This window comes from Ranitomeya variabilis, chromosome 8 (genome assembly GCF_051348905.1).
Source record: "Ranitomeya variabilis isolate aRanVar5 chromosome 8, aRanVar5.hap1, whole genome shotgun sequence".
NCBI lineage: Eukaryota > Metazoa > Chordata > Amphibia > Anura > Dendrobatidae > Ranitomeya > Ranitomeya variabilis.
The window spans coordinates 144,774,513-144,799,588 of record NC_135239.1 but is presented as its reverse complement, the minus strand read 5'-3'; the positions used below and the strand labels follow the sequence as shown (position 1 = coordinate 144,799,588).

Sequence of the window (25,076 nt, the reverse complement as noted above, 5' to 3'; positions counted from 1 at the left end):
CGCAGGTTCTAGGGTGCCAACCTCCGCTGGTAGGTAGGGAGGCTCAGGCCAGTGTAGGGATAGGCACCTCCCTAGGTTGATCATCTTTAATTGATTTTTTTGTGGTGGTATGATGTGGTATTTTTTTATATTAATTTTAAATATATTAGAATAAAGATTGTTGTTTTTATTGTTAAAGTGTAAGAACATACTGTGAGCCTATTTGAAATGATCTTACAATCCATTTTTCTAAACTGTGAAGCAGCTTCTCATAGAAGTTGGGAACGTTTAGTGGTTGAGCCCCAATTGTGACATCACTCATGTGTAGCCCCGCCCCCATGATGTCACTCATGTCTAGCCCCACCTCCATTATGTCACAATTGGGTTCCAGTTGTGATGTCACGGAATCCTTGGTTGTAACCAGCGATTTTGCAGTGAGATCCTCTGTCTGGAGAAGCTGATTGTGCCGTACACAGTAAGTGATATTCCTCCAGGCTACAATGCTGTTTAGACTCCTTCTAATTATCAGCGTGCTATTAGCATCTGCGGAAGGTGCTCCCATCTTTATCCGCATCCCTCGGTCACAAGAGCAGATCGGGATTACAGAAGGTAAGTGCATTGCCTGATATACTCTGATTATGTTGTTAACCCCTTCCCTTCTCAGCAAATTTTTGATTTTGCGCTTTTATTTATCTTCTCTACTTCTTCCAAAAGCCATTCGTATGGTTGTATGAGGGCTTGTTGAACTTTTTGCGGGACGAGTTGTAGTTTTGAATGACACCATTCATTTTACCATTCATTGTGAAATTGGGGAAAAATGCAGTTTGGGTTCCAGTGTCCAGTCTAATAACACATAGATGAGACACAGAGCATTAATACTGGATCCACTGACTATTATATGTAGCAGAAGGCGCCCACAAAAGACAGGCGATAAACCGCTCAGAAATCACATATGTCCTTTACATCCGGCCCCAGAAACTATTAGGAGCCATTATTAGGGCCCAGATTATGAGCGCCAGGCTCTGTGTCATTTGGCTTCTGTAACTTTTCCTCTGTGACTGGAGATTTATATGGCGTCACATGATACATGGAATGGAGGATTTTTCATTTGTTACTTGTAGTTTCAGGTGTCATCTCCCATTATGTTTTCGTTCCCTATTCCAAGGATATGAAAGAACAGATCTCTGTATTGTTCATTATATATTGACATGACGTAAAAAATAATCCATTATTTTTCCAAACTAAATTCCCTTCTTTTGAATAGTCACGCTTGGCTCCTCAGTCCGCGCCGTCCATGTATTTGGTTTCCACTTCTGAACCCTTTCCAGCTCTGGTTACCTGATCACTTATGTTCTTTCTCTTTTTAGAGAATGTCACCGTCCCTCCAAGAACATCTGAGGATACAGTGTATAAGATTGTTATACCTGCTGTCGTTTTCTTCATCGCTGCAGTAATCATTGGTGCCATTGCTATCATCTGTTGGTAAGTATAGTAAGTAATGATTTATGGGCTACACAGGAGTCTGTAGAGGAAATGTCTAGTGTTGAGCATTCCGATACCGCAAGTATCGGGTATCGGCCGATACTTAGCGGTATCGGAATTCCGATACCGAGATCCGATACTTGCCGCGTATCGGATACCGGAATCGGAAGTTCCCAGGATTCAAACTGCACAAATTTGCACGAAATCAGCCAATGAGAATGATTCCAAGTGTGGGCACATCCTGTTCAGCATGGAGGGCATGAAACTACTGGCAAGGCTGTGATTGGCTACTGAAATGATGTCATGATGCAGTTTAAAAGTCGCTGGCGCCATTTTTCGCTCACTCTGCTGTGAATTCAGTTAGTGACAGGACGCTGTTTGCTGACTGAGGGCCAGTTTAGAGATAGCGATTTGCTTCTTTGTGCTTTTCCAAGGCTAATTTAGCAACCGCTGTGTTCACCTACTATTCACCTTGCTTTTGCCTTGCAGCGCTGTTTTCACAGCGATCTGCAAGGTCTGTGTGTGTGTGTGTGTGTGAGTGCAGCCCACTCTCTAGTCTGTGTGCAGCCATAGGCCATCCATAGCTGGTTGCATTCAGTTCAGGGAGGGTGGTTCATTGCCTCATACTGTTCTTTTTTCTTTTTTTTTTCAAGTAGTGTAGTCTGCTGCTCATTTTTTGTAATAATTCCTATTAGTGACTTTCCACCCGTATCCAGCTAACTTGTGGAAAAACACTACATAGGATAAAGTAGAGGAGGCTTTTTGGGCCTTGCAGCGCCGTTTACGGCTGTCTGCACGGTCTCCGTGTGACTGCAGCTCTCTCTGTTGTCAGTTCAGCCCCCAAAAAATAAATAAATAATAAAGTTCACCAAACACACCACTTTACATTTGTGTAGGCCACATTAGCTCATATTAAAGTCTAGTCCACACTTTAGAAAATTAGTGTTTCCTATACCTGTTAGGACTCAGAGCTGTTCAGGAATAAGCACACAAAGCCGTTAGTACTTTTCTGCTTATCTTTATCAGTCAACCAAGATGAAGAAGGCAGGGAGTAAGGCACGTGGGCGTGGGCGCGGAGCAGGGAGAGGACGTGGGGATTCTGTGCCTGCTGCGGGCACCGGTGACTCCTCAGCACCCAGTTTCACCAGGGAACAGTCCTTCATGCGCAGCTTTGTCGCAGAGCGCCGTACACCGCTGCTGCGTGAAGACCAAATTGAAGCCGTTATCGGATGGATGGCAGCTAACGCATCGACTTCAATTAGTGCCACATCCTCTCAGACACAGAGCACTGGAGAGCAGCCATCTGTCTCTTCACCACCTGCCAAATTGGCCAGGCAGACAGAGAGCCCAGGACAGGAGCCGTCTCTACTTCTGTTCTCTGAATCTCTTGGCTTGGAAACAGGGGGCCAGCCAAGCAGCATTGGAGAAATGGAAGAAGAGGCAGGGTGCAGTGATGCCCAACAGCTTTTTCTCTCTTCCTCTGAAGAGGCGGGTGGGCCAGTGCCTCCGGTCACCACATCGCAGGCCGCATCCGCTGATGATGACACTCAGGTGCCACTTTCTGGTGCGTGCTCTGCTGCTGAGACTACCCAGGAGGAGCAGTTGGTGGCAGAGGGTAGTGTAGATGATGAGGTCCTTAACCCATCGTGGCGTGAGGGACAGGAAGGTGGTGGGAGCAACTCCGAGGAAGAGATTCCTAGAACGGGCCAAAGAGGTAGAGGGAGGGGGAAGACTGCGCAGCCTGTAGCCTCCACTTTGGCACCCGTTAGGAGCATGTCTGTTCCAAAAGCCAAAAAGGGCGCTCCCAAGACTTGCAGTGTCTGGCCCTTTTTTGACACAGTTGCAGATGACATTTGCTATGTCAAATGCAAGGTGTGTCATCACAAAGTCAAAAGAGGGAAAAATGTCAGCAACCTCAATACCTCCAACATGTGGAAACATGTGCGCAACAGACACGCGGCGGAGTTAGAAAAACACACTGAAGAGCTCGGCCAACCAACAGCGGCAGGTACCACCTCTTCAGCTCGTGTTGCCTCTTCCTCCAGCTCACACGCAGCTGGTTCGGCTTCCTCCCAGGATCGCCGTGGAAGAACCTCTGGCCCTGTTGTCCAGAGACCCACTGTAATTCCACCCGCAGCACCACTTTCCCAGTCATCCACACACTCCCAGCCCAGTCTACAGCCATCGGTAGTACAGGCATGGGAGAAAAGGCGGCCTTTCTCGTCAAACCACCCACGAGCACAGGCTCTGACTGCAGGCATTGCCAAACTTCTGTCACTGGAAATGCTGCCATTCAGGCTGGTGGAGACTGACAGCTTCCGTGACTTGATGTCATTGGCAGTCTGTTATGACCCCAATGGCGAGGGTCTCAGAGGAACGTGGAAGTCTGCAGAATACAAAAATCCAGCTCATAGGGCAGTGGTAACTGGGTTGACCATATATCTACTCCTAACGCCAACACTAGAAGTAGCCGGGGATCATTCCTACGTTGATTCTAGATGACACGCGCCAGCCGGAGAATCTAGCTACCCCTAGTAGAGGAAAACAAAGACCTTTCTTGCCTCCAGAGAAGGGGACCCCAAAGCTGGATAGAAGCCCCCCACAAATAATGACGGTGAGGTAAGAGGAAATGACAAACACAGAAATGAACCAGGTTTAGCACAGAGAGGCCCGCTTACTGATAGCAGAATAAAGAAAGGTAACTTATATGGTCAACAAAAACCCTATCAAAATCCACACTGGAAATTCAAGAACCCCCGAACCGTCTAACGGTCCGGGGGGAGAACACCAGCCCCCTAGAGCTTCCAGCAAAGGTCAGGATATAGATTTGGAACAAGCTGGACAAAAATACAAAACCAAAACAAATAGCAAAAAGCAAAAGGCAGACTTAGCTGATATAACTGGAACCAGGATCAGTAGACAAGAGCACAGCAGACTAGCTCTGATAACTACGTTGCCAGGCATAGAACTGAAGGTCCAGGGAGCTTATATAGCAACACCCCTAACTAACGACCCAGGTGCGGATAAAAGGAATGACAGAAAAACCAGAGTCAAAAAACTAGTAACCACTAGAGGGAGCAAAAAGCAAATTCACAACAGTACCCCCCCCCTTAGTGAGGGGTCACCGAACCCTCACCATGACCACCAGGGCGATCAGGATGAGCGGCATGAAAGGCACGAACTAAATCGGCCGCATGAACATCAGAGGCGACCACCCAGGAATTATCCTCCTGACCATAGCCCTTCCACTTGACCAGGTACTGAAGCCTCCGCCTGGAGAGGCGAGAATCCAAGATCTTCTCCACCACGTACTCCAACTCGCCCTCAACCAACACCGGAGCAGGAGGCTCAGCAGAAGGAACTACAGGCACAATGTACCGCCGCAACAAGGACCTATGAAATACATTGTGAATAGCAAACGACACAGGAAGATCCAGACGAAAAGATACAGGATTAAGGATTTCCAATATCTTGTAAGGCCCAATAAAACGAGGTTTAAATTTGGGAGAGGAGACCTTCATAGGAACAAAGCGGGAAGAAAGCCATACCAAATCCCCAACGCGTAGTCGGGGACCCACACCGCGGCGGCGGTTGGCAAAGCGCTGAGCCTTCTCCTGTGACAACTTCAAGTTGTCCACCACATGATTCCAGATCTGCTGCAACCTATCCACCACAGAATCCACCCCAGGACAGTCAGAAGGCTCCACATGACCCGAAGAAAAGCGAGGATGGAAACCAGAGTTGCAGAAAAAAGGCGAAACCAAGGTGGCGGAACTAGCCCGATTATTAAGGGCAAACTCAGCCAACGGCAAGAATGTCACCCAATCGTCCTGATCAGCAGAGACAAAACACCTCAAATAGGCCTCCAAAGTCTGATTGGTTCGCTCCGTCTGTCCATTAGTCTGAGGATGGAATGCAGACGAAAACGACAAATCAATGCCCATCCTACTACAAAAGGATCGCCAGAACCTGGAAACGAACTGGGATCCTCTGTCTGACACAATATTCTCAGGGATGCCGTGCAAACGAACCACGTTCTGGAAAAACACAGGAACCAGATCGGAAGAGGAAGGCAGCTTAGGCAAAGGAACCAAATGGACCATCTTGGAGAAGCGATCACATATCACCCAGATAACGGACATGCCCTGAGATAGCGGAAGATCAGAAATGAAATCCATGGAGATATGTGTCCAAGGTCTCTTCAGGACAGGCAAGGGCAAGAGCAAACCGCTGGCACGAGAACAGCAAGGCTTAGCTCGAGCACAAGTCCCACAGGACTGCACAAATGACCACACATCCCTTGACAAGGAAGGCCACCAAAAGGACCTGGCCACCAGATCTCTGGTGCCAAAAATTCCCGGGTGACCTGCCAACACCGAGGAATGAACCTCGGAAATGACTCTGCTGGTCCACTTATCCGGGACAAACAGTCTGTCAGGTGGACAAGACTCAGGCCTATCAGCCTGAAATCTCTGCAACACACGTCGCAGATCCGGAGAAATAGCTGACAAGATAACTCCATCTTTAAGAATACCAACAGGATCAGCGACTCCAGGAGCATCAGGCACAAAGCTCCTAGAAAGAGCATCGGCCTTCACATTCTTTGAACCTGGTAAATACGAGACAACAAAATCAAAGCGGGAGAAAAACAATGACCAGCGGGCCTGTCTCGGATTAAGGCGTTTAGCAGACTCGAGATACATCAGATTTTTGTGATCAGTCAAGACCACCACACGATGCTTAGCACCCTCGAGCCAATGACGCCACTCCTCAAATGCCCATTTCATGGCCAACAACTCCCGATTGCCCACATCATAATTTCGCTCGGCAGGCGAAAACTTCCTAGAGAAAAAGGCACAAGGTTTCATAACAGAGCAACCAGGGCCTCTCTGCGACAAAACGGCCCCTGCCCCAATCTCCGAAGCATCCACCTCAACCTGAAAGGGAAGTGAGACGTCAGGCTGGCACAAAACAGGCGCCGAAGTAAACCGGCGTTTCAACTCCTGGAAAGCCTCCACGGCAGCAGGAGCCCAGTTAGCTACATCGGAGCCCTTCTTGGTCATATCCGTCAAAGGTTTCACAATGCTAGAAAAATTAGCGATAAAACGACGGTAGAAGTTAGCGAAGCCCAAGAACTTCTGAAGACTCTTAACTGACGAGGGCTGAGTCCAATCAAGAATAGCTCGGACCTTGACTGGGTCCATCTCCACAGCAGAAGGGGAAAAAATGAACCCCAAAAAGGGAACCTTCTGTACACCAAAGAGACACTTTGAGCCCTTGACAAACAAAGAATTTTCACGCAAAATTTTAAAGACCAACCTGACCTGCTCCACATGCGAATCCCAATTATCAGAAAAAACCAAAATATCATCCAGATAAACAATCAAAAATTTATCCAGATACTTCCGGAAAATGTCATGCATAAAGGACTGAAAAACTGAAGGCGCATTGGAGAGCCCAAAAGGCATCACCAAGTACTCAAAATGACCTTCGGGCGTATTGAATGCGGTTTTCCATTCATCACCTTGCTTAATGCGCACAAGGTTGTACGCACCACGAAGGTCTATCTTGGTGAACCACTTGGCACCCTTAATCCGGGCAAACAAGTCAGACAACAGCGGTAAAGGATACTGAAATTTGACAGTGATCTTATTTAAAAGCCGATAATCAATACAAGGTCTCAAAGATCCGTCCTTTTTTGCCACAAAAAAGAATCCCGCACCAAGAGGGGAAGAAGACGGACGAATATGTCCTTTCTCCAGAGACTCCTTGATATATGAACGCATAGCGGTATGTTCAGGTACCGACAGATTAAACAGTCTTCCCTTAGGAAATTTACTGCCTGGGATCAAATCTATAGCACAGTCACAGTCCCTATGAGGAGGCAGTGCACTGGACTCAGACTCACTGAAGACATCCTGATAATCAGACAAATACTCCGGAACTTCCGAAGGCGTAGAAGAAGCAATAGACACAGGCAGGGAATCCCCATGAATACCACGACAGCCCCAACTTGAGACTGACATAGCCTTCCAGTCCAGGACTGGATTATGGGTCTGTAACCATGGCAGCCCTAAAACAACCAAATCATGCATTTTATGTAAAACCAGGAAACGTATCACCTCGCGGTGTTCAGGAGTCATGCACATGGTAACCTGTGTCCAATACTGCGGTTTATTTGCTGCCAATGGTGTAGCATCAATACCCCTAAGAGGAATAGGATTTTCCAATGGTTCAAGAGTAAAACCACAGCGCTTAGCAAATGAGAGATCCATGAGACTCAGGGCAGCACCTGAATCCACAAACGCCATGACAGGATAAGATGACAGTGAGCAAATCAAAGTTACAGACAGAATAAATTTAGGTTGCAAATTACCAACGGTGACAGGACTAACAACCTTAGCTATACGTTTAGAGCATGCTGAGATAACATGTGTAGAATCACCACAGTAGTAGCACAAGCCATTCCGGCGTCTATGAATTTTCCGCTCATTTCTAGTCAGGATTCTATCACATTGCATTAAATCAGGTGTCTGTTCAGACAACACCATGAGGGAATTTGCAGTTTTGCGCTCCCGCAACCGCCGGTCAATTTGAATAGCCAGTGCCATAGTATCATTCAGACCTGTGGGAATGGGAAAACCCACCATAACATTCTTAATGGCTTCAGAAAGGCCACTTCTAAAATTAGCGGCCAGTGCACACTCGTTCCAATGTGTCAGCACGGACCATTTCCGAAATTTTTGGCAATACACTTCAGCCTCGTCCTGCCCCTGAGACATAGCCAGCAAGGCCTTTTCTGCCTGAATCTCAAGATTGGGTTCCTCATAAAGTAAACCGAGCGCCAGAAAAAACGCATCAAGATCAGCCAATGCCGGATCTCCTGGCGCCAGCGAAAAAGCCCAATCCTGAGGGTCGCCCCGTAAGAACGAAATAACAATTTTTACTTGCTGAGCAGAATCTCCAGATGAACAGGGTCTCAGGGACAAAAACTATTTACAATTATTCACGAAATTCCTAAACTTAAACCTGTCTCCGGAAAACAGTTCAGGAATCGGTATTTTAGGTTCTGACCTAGGATTTCTGATAACATAGTCTTGTATGCCCTGCACACGAGTAGCCAGCTGGTCCACACTTGTAATCAAGGTCTGGACATTCATGTCTGCAGCAAGCATAGCCACTCTGAGGTAAAGGGGAAGAAGAAAAAAAAAAAAAAAAACTCAGAATCTTCTTTCTTATAATCCCTCTTCTGCAATGCATTAAACATTTAATACTGGCCTGGCAAACTGTTATGACCCCAATGGCGAGGGTCTCAGAGGAACGTGGAAGTCTGCAGAATACAAAAATCCAGCTCATAGGGCAGTGGTAACTGGGTTGACCATATATCTACTCCTAACGCCAACACTAGAAGTAGCCGGGGATCATTCCTACGTTGATTCTAGATGACACGCGCCAGCCGGAGAATCTAGCTACCCCTAGTAGAGGAAAACAAAGACCTTTCTTGCCTCCAGAGAAGGGGACCCCAAAGCTGGATAGAAGCCCCCCACAAATAATGACGGTGAGGTAAGAGGAAATGACAAACACAGAAATGAACCAGGTTTAGCACAGAGAGGCCCGCTTACTGATAGCAGAATAAAGAAAGGTAACTTATATGGTCAACAAAAACCCTATCAAAATCCACACTGGAAATTCAAGAACCCCCGAACCGTCTAACGGTCCGGGGGGAGAACACCAGCCCCCTAGAGCTTCCAGCAAAGGTCAGGATATAGATTTGGAACAAGCTGGACAAAAATACAAAACCAAAACCAAAACAAATAGCAAAAAGCAAAAGGCAGACTTAGCTGATATAACTGGAACCAGGATCAGTAGACAAGAGCACAGCAGACTAGCTCTGATAACTACGTTGCCAGGCATAGAACTGAAGGTCCAGGGAGCTTATATAGCAACACCCCTAACTAACGACCCAGGTGCGGATAAAAGGAATGACAGAAAAACCAGAGTCAAAAAACTAGTAACCACTAGAGGGAGCAAAAAGCAAATTCACAACAGCAGTCCCACAGTACAATGTGCCCAGCCGCTTTTACTTCAGCAGGCAAGCTGTCCCTGCCCTGCACAAGCATGTGGAGGGACACATAAAACACGAGCTACTGAACGCCGTCAGTAGCAAGGTCCACCTCACCACCGATGCGTGGACCAGTCAACATGGACAGGGGCGATACCTTTCCCTCACTGCCCATTGGGTTAATGTCGTTGAGCCGGGTACAGATCGTGCGAGTGGCGCAGGACGTGTCCTGCCCACTCCAAGGATTGCAGGAATCCATTCTGTACGCATTGACTCCTCCTCTTACACCAGTTCCTCAGAATCATTGCTGCAGGAGCCGTCACAGTCCACCTCCACATGGACCCGTGATGAACGTTTACCTGTTACGACCGACATGAGCACAGCCGTGGCCAAACGTCAACAGGCCGTCTTGAAATTAATTTCTTTGGGGAATCGAAGCCACACAGCGCAGGAGCTCTGGAATGCCATCAAGCAGGAGAGCGATGTGTGGTTTGTGCCAGCGAATCTCCAGCCAGGCATGGTAGTGTGTGATAATGGTCGAAATCTGGTGGCAGCTCTGGGCCTCGGCAACCTCACTCACATCCCATGTCTGGCACATGTGCTCAATTTGGTCGTGCAGAGTTTTTTGAGGGACTATCCGGATCTTGATGCACTGCTGCACAAGGTCCGCCTAGAGTGTGCTCACTTGCGGCGTTCCAGCACGGCAAAATCGCGCATTGTGGCTCTGCAGCGCCGACACCGCCTGCCGGAACATCGCATCATATGTGACCTACCTACCAGGTGGAATTCCACGTTACATATGTTGGAGCGGTTGTGTGAGCAGCAGCAAGCTGTAATGGAGTACCAGCTGCATCAGGCGCAAAGAAGTCGCACTCCGCGCCGTTCAGACTTCACAACCACTGAGTGGGCCACTATGAAGGACGTCTGCCAGGTTTTGCGTCCCTTCGATTATTCCACGCGGATGGCGAGTGCAGATGATGCACTAGTCAGCATGACTGTCCCCCTTATCTGCCTGCTTGAAAAATCACTGCAAGCGCTAAGGGATGATGTTGTGGAAGAGGTGGAGGATGAGGATTCACCATTTCCATCATCTTCTGGACAGTCAGCGCCACGTGGTTCCTCACAAACGCGTAGGCAGGGGACACTTTGTGAGGAGGATGAGGAGGAGTCAATGGAGGAGGAAGACATCCGTCCAGAGGAGGGAGTTACACAATTGTCCAGTACTCAGTGTGTACAGCGAGGGTGGGGTGATGACGAGCGGGCAGAGATCACGCCTCCAGCAGGGGACAGCGTTTCTTGGCCAGTTGGCAGTCTGCAGCACATGGTGGATTACATGCTGCAGTGCCTGAGAAACGACCGCCGCATCGCCCACATTCTCAACATGTCTGATTATTGGGTGTTCACCCTCCTCGATCCTCGCTACCGGGACAACGTAGAAAGCCTCATCACACCGTTGAACCGGGAGCGAAAAATGCGGGAGTACCAAGACACACTGGTGAATTCCATCATCTTCTCCATTCCAACTGAGAGAAGTGCTGCTAGTGCATTACAAAGCAGCTCAGTGCGTCCAGGCAGTGGCGGAGGCTCTGCACAAAGAGGGAGCAGAAGCAGTGCCTCTGCCCAAGGCAAGACCAGTATGGCCCAACTGTGGCACAGTTTTTTGTGCCCGCCACAAAAGTCTACACCATCACAGACGGCTCCAGTCAGCAGGAGGCAACGGTTCCGTCAGATGGTGACAGACTACATGTCTTGCCCTCTTGCTGTACTCCCAGACGGCTCTTCCCCTTTCAAGTTTTGGGTCTCAAAGCTGGATACATGGCCAGAGCTAAGCCAGTATGCATTGGAGGTGCTGGCTTGCCCTGCGGCTAGTGTATTATCGGAACGCGTCTTTAGTGCTGCAGGTGGTGTACTAACTGACCGTCGCATGCGACTATCCTCCGATAACGTTGACCGGCTTACTTTCCTGAAAATGAACAAGGCCTGGATCTCGCAGGAATTTGCCACTCCTCTTCCTGATTAAATAATTAGGTGACTGTCTACAGTATCCAGGTCTCCTGTTGTGTTCATCTTTCTACCACCTGAACTTTAATTCCTTGGCTCCAACACCACCAGTTGAGGCTCAGAAGTGCCGTCTGCACAGTCAAAGCATACGACCCAGTGTTCTTGGGTTTCAGTAACGTCAGCTGATCCCCAGCTGTGTAGCCGGCAATGTGTCCTGCGACCACCACGCTGACACAACAACTGAAATGTAAGGGAACCTGTCCCCCCCCCCCAAGGTGTTTGTTACTGAAAGAGCCACCTTGTGCAGCAGTAATGCTGCACAAGGAAAAGGTAGCTATTTTTGTTTAGCTCCTTGCACACGCAGAACTTAACACTTATAAAATGTGTCCACTGATACCGTAAAACCGTCCCGGAGGTGGGACTTTCCTTCGTAATATGACGCAGCACAGCTGTCATTCCTACCCCCTTGGCGCCGTGCCCCGGCTCCTCAGCGTTGTTTGATTCCGTCCCGGAGCCTGCGCTGTTATGTTATCCCTTGGCCAGGCACACTTAGCGCTGCCCCTCTTCTGACATCAGCTGATCCCTAATAGCATGCCATGGCCGTGACGCCGCACAGTCTGAAGAAGCCGTAGGGAGGGGAGTGAGAGGCGAGGATATGCACTGCGCATGACCACGGATCCCAGGCCGGCGGTGGGATTACATTAGACGACACTGCGAGGCGGGCTCTCGGCCAGCGCGGCCGCACAGGCGCAGCCAGCCTGACACCAAATGATGTCAGAAGATGGGCAGCGCTAAGTGTGCCTGGCCAAGGGATAACATAACAGCGCAGGCTCCGGGACGGAATCAAACAACGCTGAAGAGCCGGGGCACGGCGCCAAGGGGGTAGGAATGACAGCTGTGCTGCATCATATTACGAAGGAAGGTCCCACCTCCGGGACGGTCTCACGGTATCAGGGGACACATTTTATAAGTGTTTAGTTCTGTGTTTGCAAGGAGCATAATGAAAAGAGCCACCTTTTCCTTTTGCATTCTTTGTGCTGCACAAGCTGGCTCTTTCAGCTACAAATGCCTTGGGGGGGGGGGTTAAAGGTTCCCTTTCGACTTTCTCCAATCAGGCTTCGGCCTACACTGTGTTCCTCTGCTCCTCCTGCTGTCCCTGGGCTCCTACACCGGTAGTTGTTGCCTGGTAGTGCTGTACGCACAGTCAACAGTCGCTCCTCTGTTATTGGGGTTCAGTAACGTCAGCTGTTCCCCAGCTGTGTGTGTGGCAATCCCTCCTCTCTCCTCCACCTCCTCCTCCTGCTGTCCCTGGGCTCCAACACCGCTAGTTGTTGCCTGGTAGTGCTGTCCGCACAGTCAACAGTCGCTCCTCTGTTTTTGGGGTTCAGTAACGTCAGCTGTTCCCCAGCTGTGTGTGTGGCAATCCCTCCTCTCTCCTCCACCTCCTCCTCCTGCTGTCCCTGGGCTCCAACACCGCTAGTTGTTGCCTGGTAGTGCTGTCCGCACAGTCAACAGTCGCTCCTCTGTTTTTGGGGTTCAGTAACGTCAGCTGTTCCCCAGCTGTGTGTGTGGCAATCCCTCCTCTCTCCTCCACCTCCTCCTTCTGTCCCTGGGCTCCAACACCGCTAGTTGTTGCCTGGTAGTGCTGTACGCACAGTCAACAGTTGCTCCTCTGTTATTGGGGTTCAGTAACGTCAGCTGTTCCCCAGCTGTGTGTGTGGCAATCCCTCCTCTCTCCTCCACCACCTCCTCCTGTTTTCCCTGGGCTCCAACACCGCTAGTTGCTGTCCAGAAGTGCTGTCCACACTGTCAACAGTCGCTCCTCTGTTATTGGGGTTCAGTAACGTCAGCTGTTCCCCAGCTGTGTGTGTGGCAATCCCTCCTCTCTCCTCCACCTCCTCCTCCTGCTGTCCCTGGGCTCCAACACCGCTAGTTGCTGTCCAGAAGTGCTGTCCGCACAGTCAACAGTCACTCCTCTGTTATTGGGGTTCAGTAACGTCAGCTGTTCCCCAGCTGTGTGTGTGGCAATCCCTCCTCTCTCCTCCACCTCCTCCTCCTCCTTCTGTCCCTGGGCTCCAACACCGCTATTTGTTGTCCAGAAGTGCTGTCTGCACAGAGCCAAACACCTCGCCAATGTGTTAGTGGGCTTCAGTAATGCCTGCTGTTCCCCTGCTGTGTATACGGCAACGTGTCATGCGACCGCCACGCAGGCACAGCAACTTAAATTTAAGGGAACCTGTCCCCCCCCCCAAGGCATTTGTTACTGAAAGAGCCACCTTGTTCAGCAGTAATAATGATGCAAAAGGAAAAAGTGGCTTTTTTTGTGGTGCTCCTTGCACACGCTGAACTTGACACTTATGAAATGTGTCCCCTCGCACCGTTAAACCGTCCGGTCGGAGGGACTTTCCTTTGTCATGTGACGCAGCACAGCTGTCATTCTTACACCCTTGGCGCCGTGCGCCGCCTCCTCAGCGTTGTTTGAATCTGTCCCGGAGCCTGCGCTGTTATGTTAGCCCTTGTCCATGCACACATTTTGCGCTGCCCATCTTCTGACATCATTTGGTGTCAGGCTGGCTGCGCCTGTGCGGCCGCGCTGGACGAGATCCCGCCTCGCAGTGTCTTCTGATTTAATCCCACTGCGGGCCTGTGATCCATGGACATGCGCAGTGCATATCTTAACCTCCGCCTCTCTCTCATCTCCCTCAGCCTTCTTCAGACTGTGCGCCGTCAGCTGATCCCTAATAGCATGCCACGGCCATGACGCCGCACAGTCTGAAGAAGCTGGAAGGAGGGGAGTGAGAGGCAAGGATATGCACTGCGCATGCCCATGGATCACAGGTCCGCAGAGTGATTACATTAGATGACACAGCGAGGCGGGATCTTGGCCAGCGCAGCCGCACAGGCGCAGCCAGCCTGACACCAAATGATGTCAGAAGATGGGCAGCGCAAAATGTGTGCATGGACAAGGGCTAACATAACAGCGCAGGCTCCGGGACAGATTCAAACAACGCTGAGGAGGCAGCGCACGGCGCCAAGGGGGTAAGAATGACAGCTGTGCTGCGTCACATGACAAAGGAAAGTCTCTCCGACAGGACGGTTTAACGGTGTGAGGGGACACATTTCATAAGTGTCAAGTTCAGCGTTTGCAAGGACCATAATTAAAAGAGCTAAGTTTACCTTTTCCAGCATTAGTGCTGTACAATATGGCTCTTTCAGCTACAAACCCCTGGGGGGGGGGTTAAAGGTCCCCTTTCAACTTGCTCCAGTGCAGGCTTCGGCCTACACTATGCTCCTCCTGCTGACCCTGGGCTCTAACACCGCCAGTTGGCGCCCAGATGTGCCTCGCTGCACAGAGAAAAACACCAGCCAATGTGTCAGTGGGGTTCAGCACCGCCAGCTGTACCCCTGCTGTGTAGCCGGCAACGTGTCCTGCAACAGCCACGCAGACACAACAGACCTAAAGCTGCCGCCAGTGCAGGCTTCGGCCTACACTCCGCTCCCTCTACTCCTCCTGCTGACCCTGGGCTCTAACACCGCCAGTTGGGGCCCAGAAGTGCTGGCTGCACAGAGCCAAACACCTCGCCAATGTGTCAGTGGGGTTCAGCACCGCCAGCTGTTCCCCTGCTGTGTAGCCGGTAACGTGTCCTGCAACAGCCACGCAGACACAAGAACTGAAATTGAAGGGAACTTGTCCCCCCTCCCCCAGGCGTTTGTATGTTTCACAGCCACCTTGTACAGCAGTAATGCTGCATGTGTGCAAGGTGGCTCAGAAACTTATTCCCCTTGCACACGTGGAACTGAACACGTCTAAAATGTGTCCTCTGTGACCATTAAACCATCCCTGAGGTGTGACTTTCCTTTGTAATTACACACTGCAACCCCCTTGGTAGCGCTGCCCGTCTTCTGGCATCATTGTTTGGCTGGCTGCGCCTCTGCGGCCGCCCTGGCCCACACAACGCCCCTCGGTGTCTTATTTATTTTGACTGCGAGGGTGTGATTGACAGGCATGAGCAGTGCATATCTTCGCCAGGCTGTCCCTCATCTCCTTCGGCCTTCTTCAGACTGTGCGGCTTCATGGCCGTGGCATGCGACAAGGGATCAGCTGACGCCGCACAGTCTGAAGCAGGTGTAAGGACCCGAGTGTGAGAGGCGAACATATATACTGCGCCAGGCCATGAATCCCAGCCCCGCAGTGTGAAACACTGTAAAGACACTGCGGGGCTGGGATTCATGGTCATCGCGAACCGCACCGTCCAACATTAAATGATGTCAGAAGATGGGCAGCGCTAACAGCGCAAGGCCAAGGGATAACACGACAGCGCAGACTCCTGTACAGCAAAATGCGATGCTCAGGAGGCCGCGCCCAGCACCAAGGTGGTATTTTTGCCAGCTGTGCTGCGTCTCATTACAAAGGGAACTCACGCCTCCAAAGCAGTTTGACTGCTTAAGGGCCTAAATGTTATACGTGTTTCTTTCTGCGTGTGCAAGGAGCAAAATTAAAAGAGCAACCTTTGTTTTGTGCAGCATTACTGCTGCCCAAGCTGTGGCTCTTGTAGTTTGTAACCCCTGAGGGGGGGGTTAAAGGTTACCTTTAAAATCGGTTCAATTAGGCTTCGGCCTACACTCTGCTCCACCTGCAGAGCCCGGGCTCCAACACCGCAAGTTGCTGTCCGGAAGTGCTGGCTGCACAGAGAAAAACACCAGCCAATGTGTCAGTGGGGTTCAGCTCCGCCAGCTGTTCCCCTGCTGTGTAGCCGGCATCGTGTCCTGCAACAGCCACGCAGACACAAAGCTGCCGCCAGTGCAGGCTTCGGCCTACACTCTGCTCCCTCTCCTCCTGCTGACCCTGGGCTCTAACACCGCCAGTTGGGGCCCGGTACTGCTAGCTGCACAGAGAAAAACACCAGCCAATGTGTCAGTGGGGTTCAGCACCGCCAGCTGTTCCCCTGCTGTGTAGCCGGCAACGTGTCCTGCAACAGCCACGCAGACACAAGAACTGAAATTGAAGGGAACCTGTCCCCCCTCCCCCAGGTGTTTGTATGTTTTACAGCCACCTTGTACAGCAGTAATGCTGCATGTGTGCAAGGTGGCTCATAAACTTATTCTCCTTGCACACGTGGAACAGAACACGTCTACAATGTGTCCCCTGAGACCATTAAAACGTCCCTGAGGTGTGACTTTCCTTTGTAATGACACGCAACAACCCCCTTGGTAGCACAGCCCTTCTTCTGACATCATTGTTTGGCTGGCTGCGCCTCTGCGGCCGCCCTGCCCGACACAACGCCCCTCGGTGTCTTATTTATTTTGACTGCGAGGGTGTGATTGACGGGCATGAGCAGTGCATATCTTCGCCAGGCTGTCACTCAGCTCCTTCCGCCTTCTTCAGACTGTGCGGCTTCATGGCCGTGGCATGTGATAAGGGATCAGCTGACGCCGCACAGTCTGTAGCAGGTGTAAGGACACGAGCGAGAGGCGAACATATGTACTGCGCCAGGCCATGAATCCCAGCCCCGCAGTGTGAAACACTGTAAAGACACTGCGGGGCTGGGATTCATGGGCATCGCGAACCGCACCAGCCGACATGAAATGATGTCAGAAGACGGGCAGCGCATGGCCAAGGGATAACGCAACAACGCAGACTCCTGTACAGCAAAATGCGATGCTCAGGAGGCCGCGCCCAGCACCAAGGTGGTATTTTTGCCAGCTGTGCTGCGTCTCATTACAAAGGGAACTCCCGCCTCCAAGACAGATTGACTGTATAAGGGCCAAAATGTTGTACGTGTTTCATTCAGCTTGTGCAAGGAACAAAATTAAAAGAGCAACCTGTGACTTGTGCGGCACTACTGCTGCATAAGGCGTGGCTCTTCTAGTTTGTAACACCTGAGGGGGGGTTAAAGGTTACCTTTAAAATTGGTTCAATTAGGCTTCGGCCTACACTCTGCTCCCTCTCCTCCTGCTGACCCTGGGCTCTAACACCGCCAGTTGGGGCCCGGTACTGCTAGCTGCACAGAGAAAAACACCAGCCAATGTGTCAGTGGGGTTCAGCACCGCCAGCTGTTCCCCTGCTGTGTAGCCGGCATCATGTCCTGCAACAGCCACGCAGACACAAAGCTGCCGCCAGTGCAGGCTTCGGCCTACACTCTGCTGCCTCTCCTCCTGCTGACCCTGGGCTCTAACACCGCCAGTTGGGGCCTGGTACTGCTAGCTGCACAGAGAAAAACACCAGCCAATGTGTCAGTGGGGTTCAACACCGCCAGCTGTTCCCCTGCTGTGTAGCCGGCAACGTGTCCTGCAACAGCCACGCAGACACAAGAACTGAAATTGAAGGGAACCTGTCCCCCCTCCCCCAGGTGTTTGTATGTTTTACAGCCACCTTGTACAGCAGTAATGCTGCATGTGTGCAAGGTGGCTCATAAACTTATTCTCCTTGCACACGTGGAACAGAACACGTCTACAATGTGTCCCCTGAGACCATTAAAACGTCCCTGAGGTGTGACTTTCCTTTGTAATGACACGCAACAACCCCCTTGGTAGCACAGCCCTTCTTCTGACATCATTGTTTGGCTGGCTGCGCCTCTGCGGCCGCCCTGCCCGACACAACGCCCCTCGGTGTCTTATTTATTTTGACTGCGAGGGTGTGATTGACGGGCATGAGCAGTGCATATCTTCGCCAGGCTGTCACTCAGCTCCTTCCGCCTTCTTCAGACTGTGCGGCTTCATGGCCGTGGCATGCGATAAGGGATCAGCTGATGCCGCACAGTCTGTAGCAGGTGTAAGGACACGAGCGAAAGGCAAACATATGTACTGCGCCAGGCCATGAATCCCAGCCCCGCAGTGTGAAACACTGTAAAGACACTGCGGGGCTGGGATTCATGGGCATCGCGAACCGCACCAGCCGACATGAAATGATGTCAGAAGACGGGCAGCGCATGGCCAAGGGATAACGCAACAACGCAGACTCCTGTACAGCAAAATGCGATGCTCAGGAGGCCGCGCCCAGCACCAAGGTGGTATTTTTGCCAGCTGTGCTGCGTCTCATTACAAAGGGAACTCCCGCCTCCAAGACAGATTGACTGTATAAGGGCCAAAATGTTGTACGTGTTTCATTCAGCTTGTGCAAGGAACAAAATTAAAAGAGCAACCTGTGACTTGTGCGGCACTACTGCTGCATAAGGCGTGGCTCTTCTAGTTTGTAACACCTGAGGGGGGGTTAAAGGTTACCTTTAAAATTGGTTCAATTAGGCTTCGGCCTACACTCTGCTCCCTCTCCTCCTGCTGACCCTGGGCTCTAACACCGCCAGTTGGGGCCCGGTACTGCTAGCTGCACAGAGAAAAACACCAGCCAATGTGTCAGTGGGGTTCAGCACCGCCAGCTGTTCCCCTGCTGTGTAGCCGGCATCGTGTCCTGCAACAGCCACGCAGACACAAAGCTGCCGCCAGTGCAGGCTTCGGCCTACACTCTGCTCCCTCTCCTCCTGCTGACCCTGGGCTCTAACACCGCCAGTTGGGGCCCGGTACTGCTAGCTGCACAGAGAAAAACACCAGCCAATGTGTCAGTGGGGTTCAGCACCGCCAGCTGTTCCCCTGCTGTGTAGCCGGCAACGTGTCCTGCAACAGCCACGCAGACACAACAGACCTACAAATGCCTCCAGTGCAGGCTTCGGCCTACACTCTGCTCCCCGTGCTGACCCTTTGCTCCAACACCGCTAGTTGGGGCTCTAGGAAGACAAGCTTGAATAGGTCCCCATCCTGGTTCCAGCACCGTTAGCTGGTTCCGGGCAGAGCCTTTGGCTTAGGTGCCTCCCTCTGGGTATCCGAGTTCCACCAACGTCAGGTGGTCATTGGTAGTGCTTTCAGCACGGGTACCTCCTGCTTAGTAACCGGGTTCCAGTAACGTCAGCTGGTCCTCGGTAATTCCATTGGCTCTTGGACCTTCGGCTACCCATCCGGGTTCCAGTACCGTCAGCTGGTTCTCGGCAGTGTCTTTTGCTCTTGTACCTTCTACTCCCCATCCTGGTTCCAGTACCGTCAGCTGGTTCCGGGCAGAGCCTTTGGCTTAGGTGCCTCCCTCTGGGTATCTGAGTTTCACCAACGTCAGGTGGTCCTTGGTAGTGCTTTCAGGCACGGGTACCTCCTGCTTAGTAACCGGGTTCCAGTAACGTCAGCTGGTCCTCGGTAGTTCCATTGGCTCTTGGACCTTCGGCTACCCATCTGGGTTCCAGTACCGTCAGCTGGTTCTCGGCAGTGTCTTTTGCTCTTGTACCTTCTGCTCCCCATCCTGGTTCCAGTACCGTCAGCTGGTTCCGGGCAGAGCCTTTGGCTTAGGTGCCTCCCTCTGGGTATCTGAGTTCCACCAACGTCAGGTGGTCCTTGGTAGTGCTTTCAGCACGGGTACCTCCTGCTTAGTAACCGGGTTCCAGTAATGTCAGCTGGTCCTCGGTAGTTCCATTGGCTCTTGGACCTTCGGCTACCCATCCGGGTTCCAGTACCATCAGCTGGTTCTCGGCAGTGTCTTTTGCTCTTGTACCTTCTGCTCCCCATCCTGGTTCCAGTACCGTCAGCTGGTTCCGGGCAGAGCCTTTGGCTTAGGTGCCTCCCTCTGGGTATCCGAGTTCCACCAACGTCAGGTGGTCCTTGGTAGTGCTTTCAGGCACGGGTACCTCCTGCTTAGTAACCGGGTTCCAGTAACGTCAGCTGGTCCTCGGTAGTTCCATTGGCTCTTGGACCTTCGGGTAGCCATCCGAGTTCCAGTTCCATCAGCTGTTTCTCTGCATTTTCTCAGCCTTCTTGTACCTTCTGCTACATTTCCAAGTTCAAGACCCTAAAGACGACGACCCGGAAGACCACCCCTAAGATATGACGACGACACCAGAGACGACAACCACTGAGATGACGACGACCCTGGAGACGATGACCCTGAAGACCACCCCGATGATGACGACCCCGGAGACGACGACCCTGGAGACGACGACGACCTGGAAGACCGAGAAGCAGAAGAACAAGAGGCTGCAGAACAAAGAGCAGAAGAACATTAAGCATAAGACTAAATATCAGAGCAAAAGATATTATCTAAATTATAAGCAGAAGAAGACTAAGCAGTGTATGGGGGTGAGTCCGTTCCTCCTCGTGGTGCCCCTGGATAAAGCCTGATGCTGCAGGCCAAACTGAACGTGGACAAATGTAACTGTTTTGTGACAGGCAGAACGGAAGGTGTAATCTTCAAACTTGTATAGATAACAACTACGGGAATGCCTGTCACAAATAAGAATATGATGAAGAAGTTGAATATGAAGAAGATAATAGTAAAATAAAAAGAATATGAACAATGTAACAAAAAAAATAATAGGTAGAAGATGAAGAAGAAGATGAATAAGGTGAAGACGTTGATGTCAAAGAAGCTGATGATGAGGATAATGAAGAAGAAAGTGTGGGAGAAGTAAAAAAGAAGGTGAAGGGCGTGGAAGTAGTGAAACATCAATATCTGACTAAATAAAAAAAAATTAACATAGTCAAAATCTTTCTAACGCCGAACGTCATAAAAAACAAAACAAAATCCTGCTATTCTATTAGATTGGGCTAAACCTCTGTGCCTTTAATGTCTCCGCCACGTCCCCCAATACATCCTACATTATTCTTAGTTGTTTTCCTTCATGTAGAATGAACCTACAAGTTAAGAAAGGGTTTATTTTAATTCCGATATTTTCGTCCCATTGACTTGCATTGGGATCGGGTATCGGTATCGGATTAGATCCGATACTTTGACGGTATCGGCCGATACTTTCCGATACCGATACTTTCCGATATCGGAAGGTATCGCTCAACACTAGAAATGTCACATCTTCAGGTTACTCCAGTAATGAGAATATTTTAGTGTAGACCTCTTGTGGCTCACACACTTGACACCCTGGAGCTGTGCCTGTGGGTAACTGATGGGTATATATTGGACTTTGTAGGGATTCATGCTCTCAGGTAGGCATTAGGTAGCATTCACACAATGAGGTTTGGTCCAATCCGGTGCAGTTTTATTGCTTTCATAAAACTCCAACTCACAAGCTCCATCAAGCAGACTGAAATATCTGGTGAACACAAGCCCTGGTTTTAGCAAAAAGCTATGTGGGGGCTTCTCATTAAATCCTGCAAAGCTAGGACTTAACCCTGTCCTACCTGGCTCTGCTACAACTTGTATATACTTTATAAACCTAAATTGCTGATTGTCATAGACACCAAAATGACCGACTGGTGATCTCTCCACAGATAGGACTAGATAACATGTTTCATTCTTACATTCTGCAGAATACAGACATGTTTTACTTTGTAATTTACAATGTGACTTTTATTTTTGCAATTTTATAGTTGTCTGGAAAAGAAAAAGCCAACGAAAGATGTTGAAGGCCAGAATTGCACCGACGACTTTACAGAGAGCAACACCAATCTAAATGGTAACTACAGCCCGATAAATCTGACATTACAGAGCACTCCAGCTACATATGTATTGTCTAATCCCTTCTAGATATATCAGTAGTGTACATGTGATAAAATACCATTTGCCGTCTTCCCTGGTTTCCAGCGCCATACTGGTCTTCTCCTGAACCATATTAGCACGATTCAGCTTTGTCGGCTCACACAGCGTCTTATGTGTGGGGCGGTAGTGGTTTCCCCAATGTCCGCCTGAGACTCAGAGCGAAGTTCCATATACTTATATTGAGAAAGCAACTTCCAGTCCACACATAAGAAAGACACTGTGATATCCAGTCCGGTTTACAGTCATATGGCTCAGCTGAGGACTGGAGCTGTGCTGCAAACTGGAGAAGACCGTGATCAGTGCTTTACCATATCCACTACACTACTGATATGTTCAGAAGTGATTAGCGACACAAATTTATCTCGGAGCGCTTCTTTGATATCTTTGAGTGCTTATTTGATACATACAGTTATTGTTGGCTTTTATATTACATGGAAGCAGTGTGCATTGTGAAGCTCGTTACTTACACTGAGGACATTCTGATTTGTCTTCTTCAATGTAAAAATTTTATAAAAAAACAACAATAAAGAGAAAAATAGTCTCTTAAAGGATCTTGTTAGAATATGACCCCTAAACATACAATAGAAACTTGTTGGAAGCTTTTATTTAAGAAATGTTGATGTCAATGTTTTGTGTTATAGGAAAACATGAGGACGACATAACAGTCACAACTGATGAGTCTCCTCAGGTACCTGGGAATGACCAGAGAGACGTCCTCACAGGCAACAAGATCTTAGTGCCTGGACCTCCTGATGTAGTAATCAATATCAGCCCGGATGAGGTCACCTCCTCTGACAGTAAGTACTCAGGGCAAGGTTCCATATACTTACATTGATAAAGCAACTTCCAGCAGCATAAGAAAGGCATTGTGATAGCTATTTTGATATACAGTCACATGGTTCAGCAGAGGACTAGAGCTGTGCTGCAAACTGGAGAAGACAGCCATCAGTGTTTTACCAGATACACTACACTACTAATATTTTCCGAAGTGATTAGCAATACAAATTTATCTCAGAGTGCTTCTTTGATATCTCTATTCATACAGTTATTGTCGGCTTTTATATTACATGGAAGCAGTCCACATTGTGAAGTTACTTACACTGAGGACATTCCGATTTGTCTTCTTCAATGTACACTGCTCAAAAAAAATAAAGGGAACACTAAAATCCCACTTCCTAGATATCACTGAATGAAATATTCCAGTTGTAAATCTCTATTCATTACATAGCGAAATGTGTAGAGAACAATAAAACCTAAAAATTATCAACTTAAATCACAACTAATATCACACAGAGGTCTGGAGTTGGAATAATGCTCAAAATCAAGGTGGAAAATGAAGTTACAGGCTGATCCAACTTCAGTGGAAATGCCTCAAGACAAGGAAATGATGCTCAGTAGTGTGTGTGGCCTCCATGTGCCTGTATGACCTCCCTACAATGCCTGGGCATGCTCCTGATGAGGCGGCGGATGATATCCAGTGGGATCTCCTCCTAGACCTGGACTAAAGCATCCGCCAACTCCTGGACAGTCTGTGGTGCAACGTGACATGATGTCCCAGATGTATTCAATCGGATTCAGGTCTGGGGAGCAAGCCAGGCCAGTCCATAGCTTCAATGCCTTCATCTTTCAGGAACTGCTGACACACTCCAGCCACATGAGGTCTGGCATTGTCCTGCATTAGGAGGAACCCAGGGCCAACCGCACCAGCATATGGTCCCACAAGGAGTCTGAGGATCTCATCTCGGTACCTAATGGCAGTCAGGCTATCTCTGGCGACCACATGGAGGGCTGTGCGGCCCTCCAAAGAAATTTCTAACCCATTTGTGCAGACACATGCACATTTGTTGGCTGCTGGAGGTAATATTACAGGGCTCTGGCAGTGCTCCTCGTGTTCCTCCTTGCACAAAGGCTGAGGTAGCGGTCCTGCTGCTGGGTTATTGCCCTCCTACGGACTCCTCCACGTCTCCTGGTGTACTGGCCTGTCTCCTGGTAGTGCCTCTAGCCTCTGGACACTACGCTGACTGACACAGCAAACCTTCTTGCCACACCTCGCAATGATGTGCCATCCTGGATGAGCTGCACTACCTGAGCCACTTGTGTCGGTTGTAGAGTCTGTCTCATGCTACCACGAGTGTGAAAGCACAACCAACATTCAAAAGTGACCAAAACATCAGCCAGAATGCATTGGTACTGAGATGTGGTCTGTGGTCCCCACCTGCAGAACCACTTCTTTATTGAGTGTGTGTTGATAATTGCCAATAATTTCCATCTTCCTAAGTGGACAGTTTAATTTCACAGAAGTTTTATTTACTTGGAGTTATATTCTGTTGTTTAAGTGTTCCCTTTATTTTTTTGAGCAGTGTATAAAACGTATGTAATAGAAATAGAACATTATATAAAAAAAATAGTCTCTTAAAAGTATCTTGATGGGAAATGATCCCTAAACATACAATAGAAACATGATGGAAGCTTTTATTAAAGAAATGTTGATTTCTATGTTCTGTGTTATAGGAAAACATGAGGACAACATAACAATCACATATGATGATTCTCTTCATGGACCCAGGAATGAACAGAGAGACGTCTTCACAGGCAACAAGATCTCCGTGCCTGGACCCCCTGATGTAGTAAACAATATCAGCCCAGATGAGGATGAGGTCACCTCCTCTGACAGTAAGTTCTCAGGGCTTTTACAAAATAGATTTAAAAGAAAAACAACCTAATAGACAAATTTAAAAATGACCTCGCATAGGAACTTGTCAGTGAATGAGCCATTAACCCCTTTCCTACTTTGAGAGTAATAGTACGCCCAAGTTGGAATCCCTACCTTTGATGTGGGCTCCGATGCTGAGCCCACATCTTTCCCAGCACATGTCAGCTCTTTTGAACAGCTGACATGTGCCACTAACTGTCGTGGGTGGAATCGCGATCCACCTGCTGCTGTTAACCTGTTAAATGCCGCTGTCAATCTCTGACAGCGGCATTTAACTTGCTCTTCTGGGAAGCGTGCCAGAAATGCCGCCTATCGGT

General features: G+C 49.6%; 1 protein-coding gene across 1 annotated transcript in view; it reads left to right on the top strand.

Moving 5' to 3' along the window:
* The first annotated feature begins 406 nt into the window (after positions 1-406).
* LOC143787368 (uncharacterized) overlaps positions 407-25,076 on the top strand; it is a 42,698-nt gene continuing 18,028 nt past the window's right edge. The window contains exons 1-5 of the mRNA XM_077276032.1: positions 407-588; positions 1,347-1,461; positions 21,878-21,963; positions 22,688-22,843; positions 24,558-24,719. Coding sequence (XP_077132147.1) covers positions 480-588; positions 1,347-1,461; positions 21,878-21,963; positions 22,688-22,843; positions 24,558-24,719 — 628 coding nt within the window. The 5' untranslated portion in view covers positions 407-479. The remainder of the gene's footprint in view (positions 589-1,346; positions 1,462-21,877; positions 21,964-22,687; positions 22,844-24,557; positions 24,720-25,076) is intronic.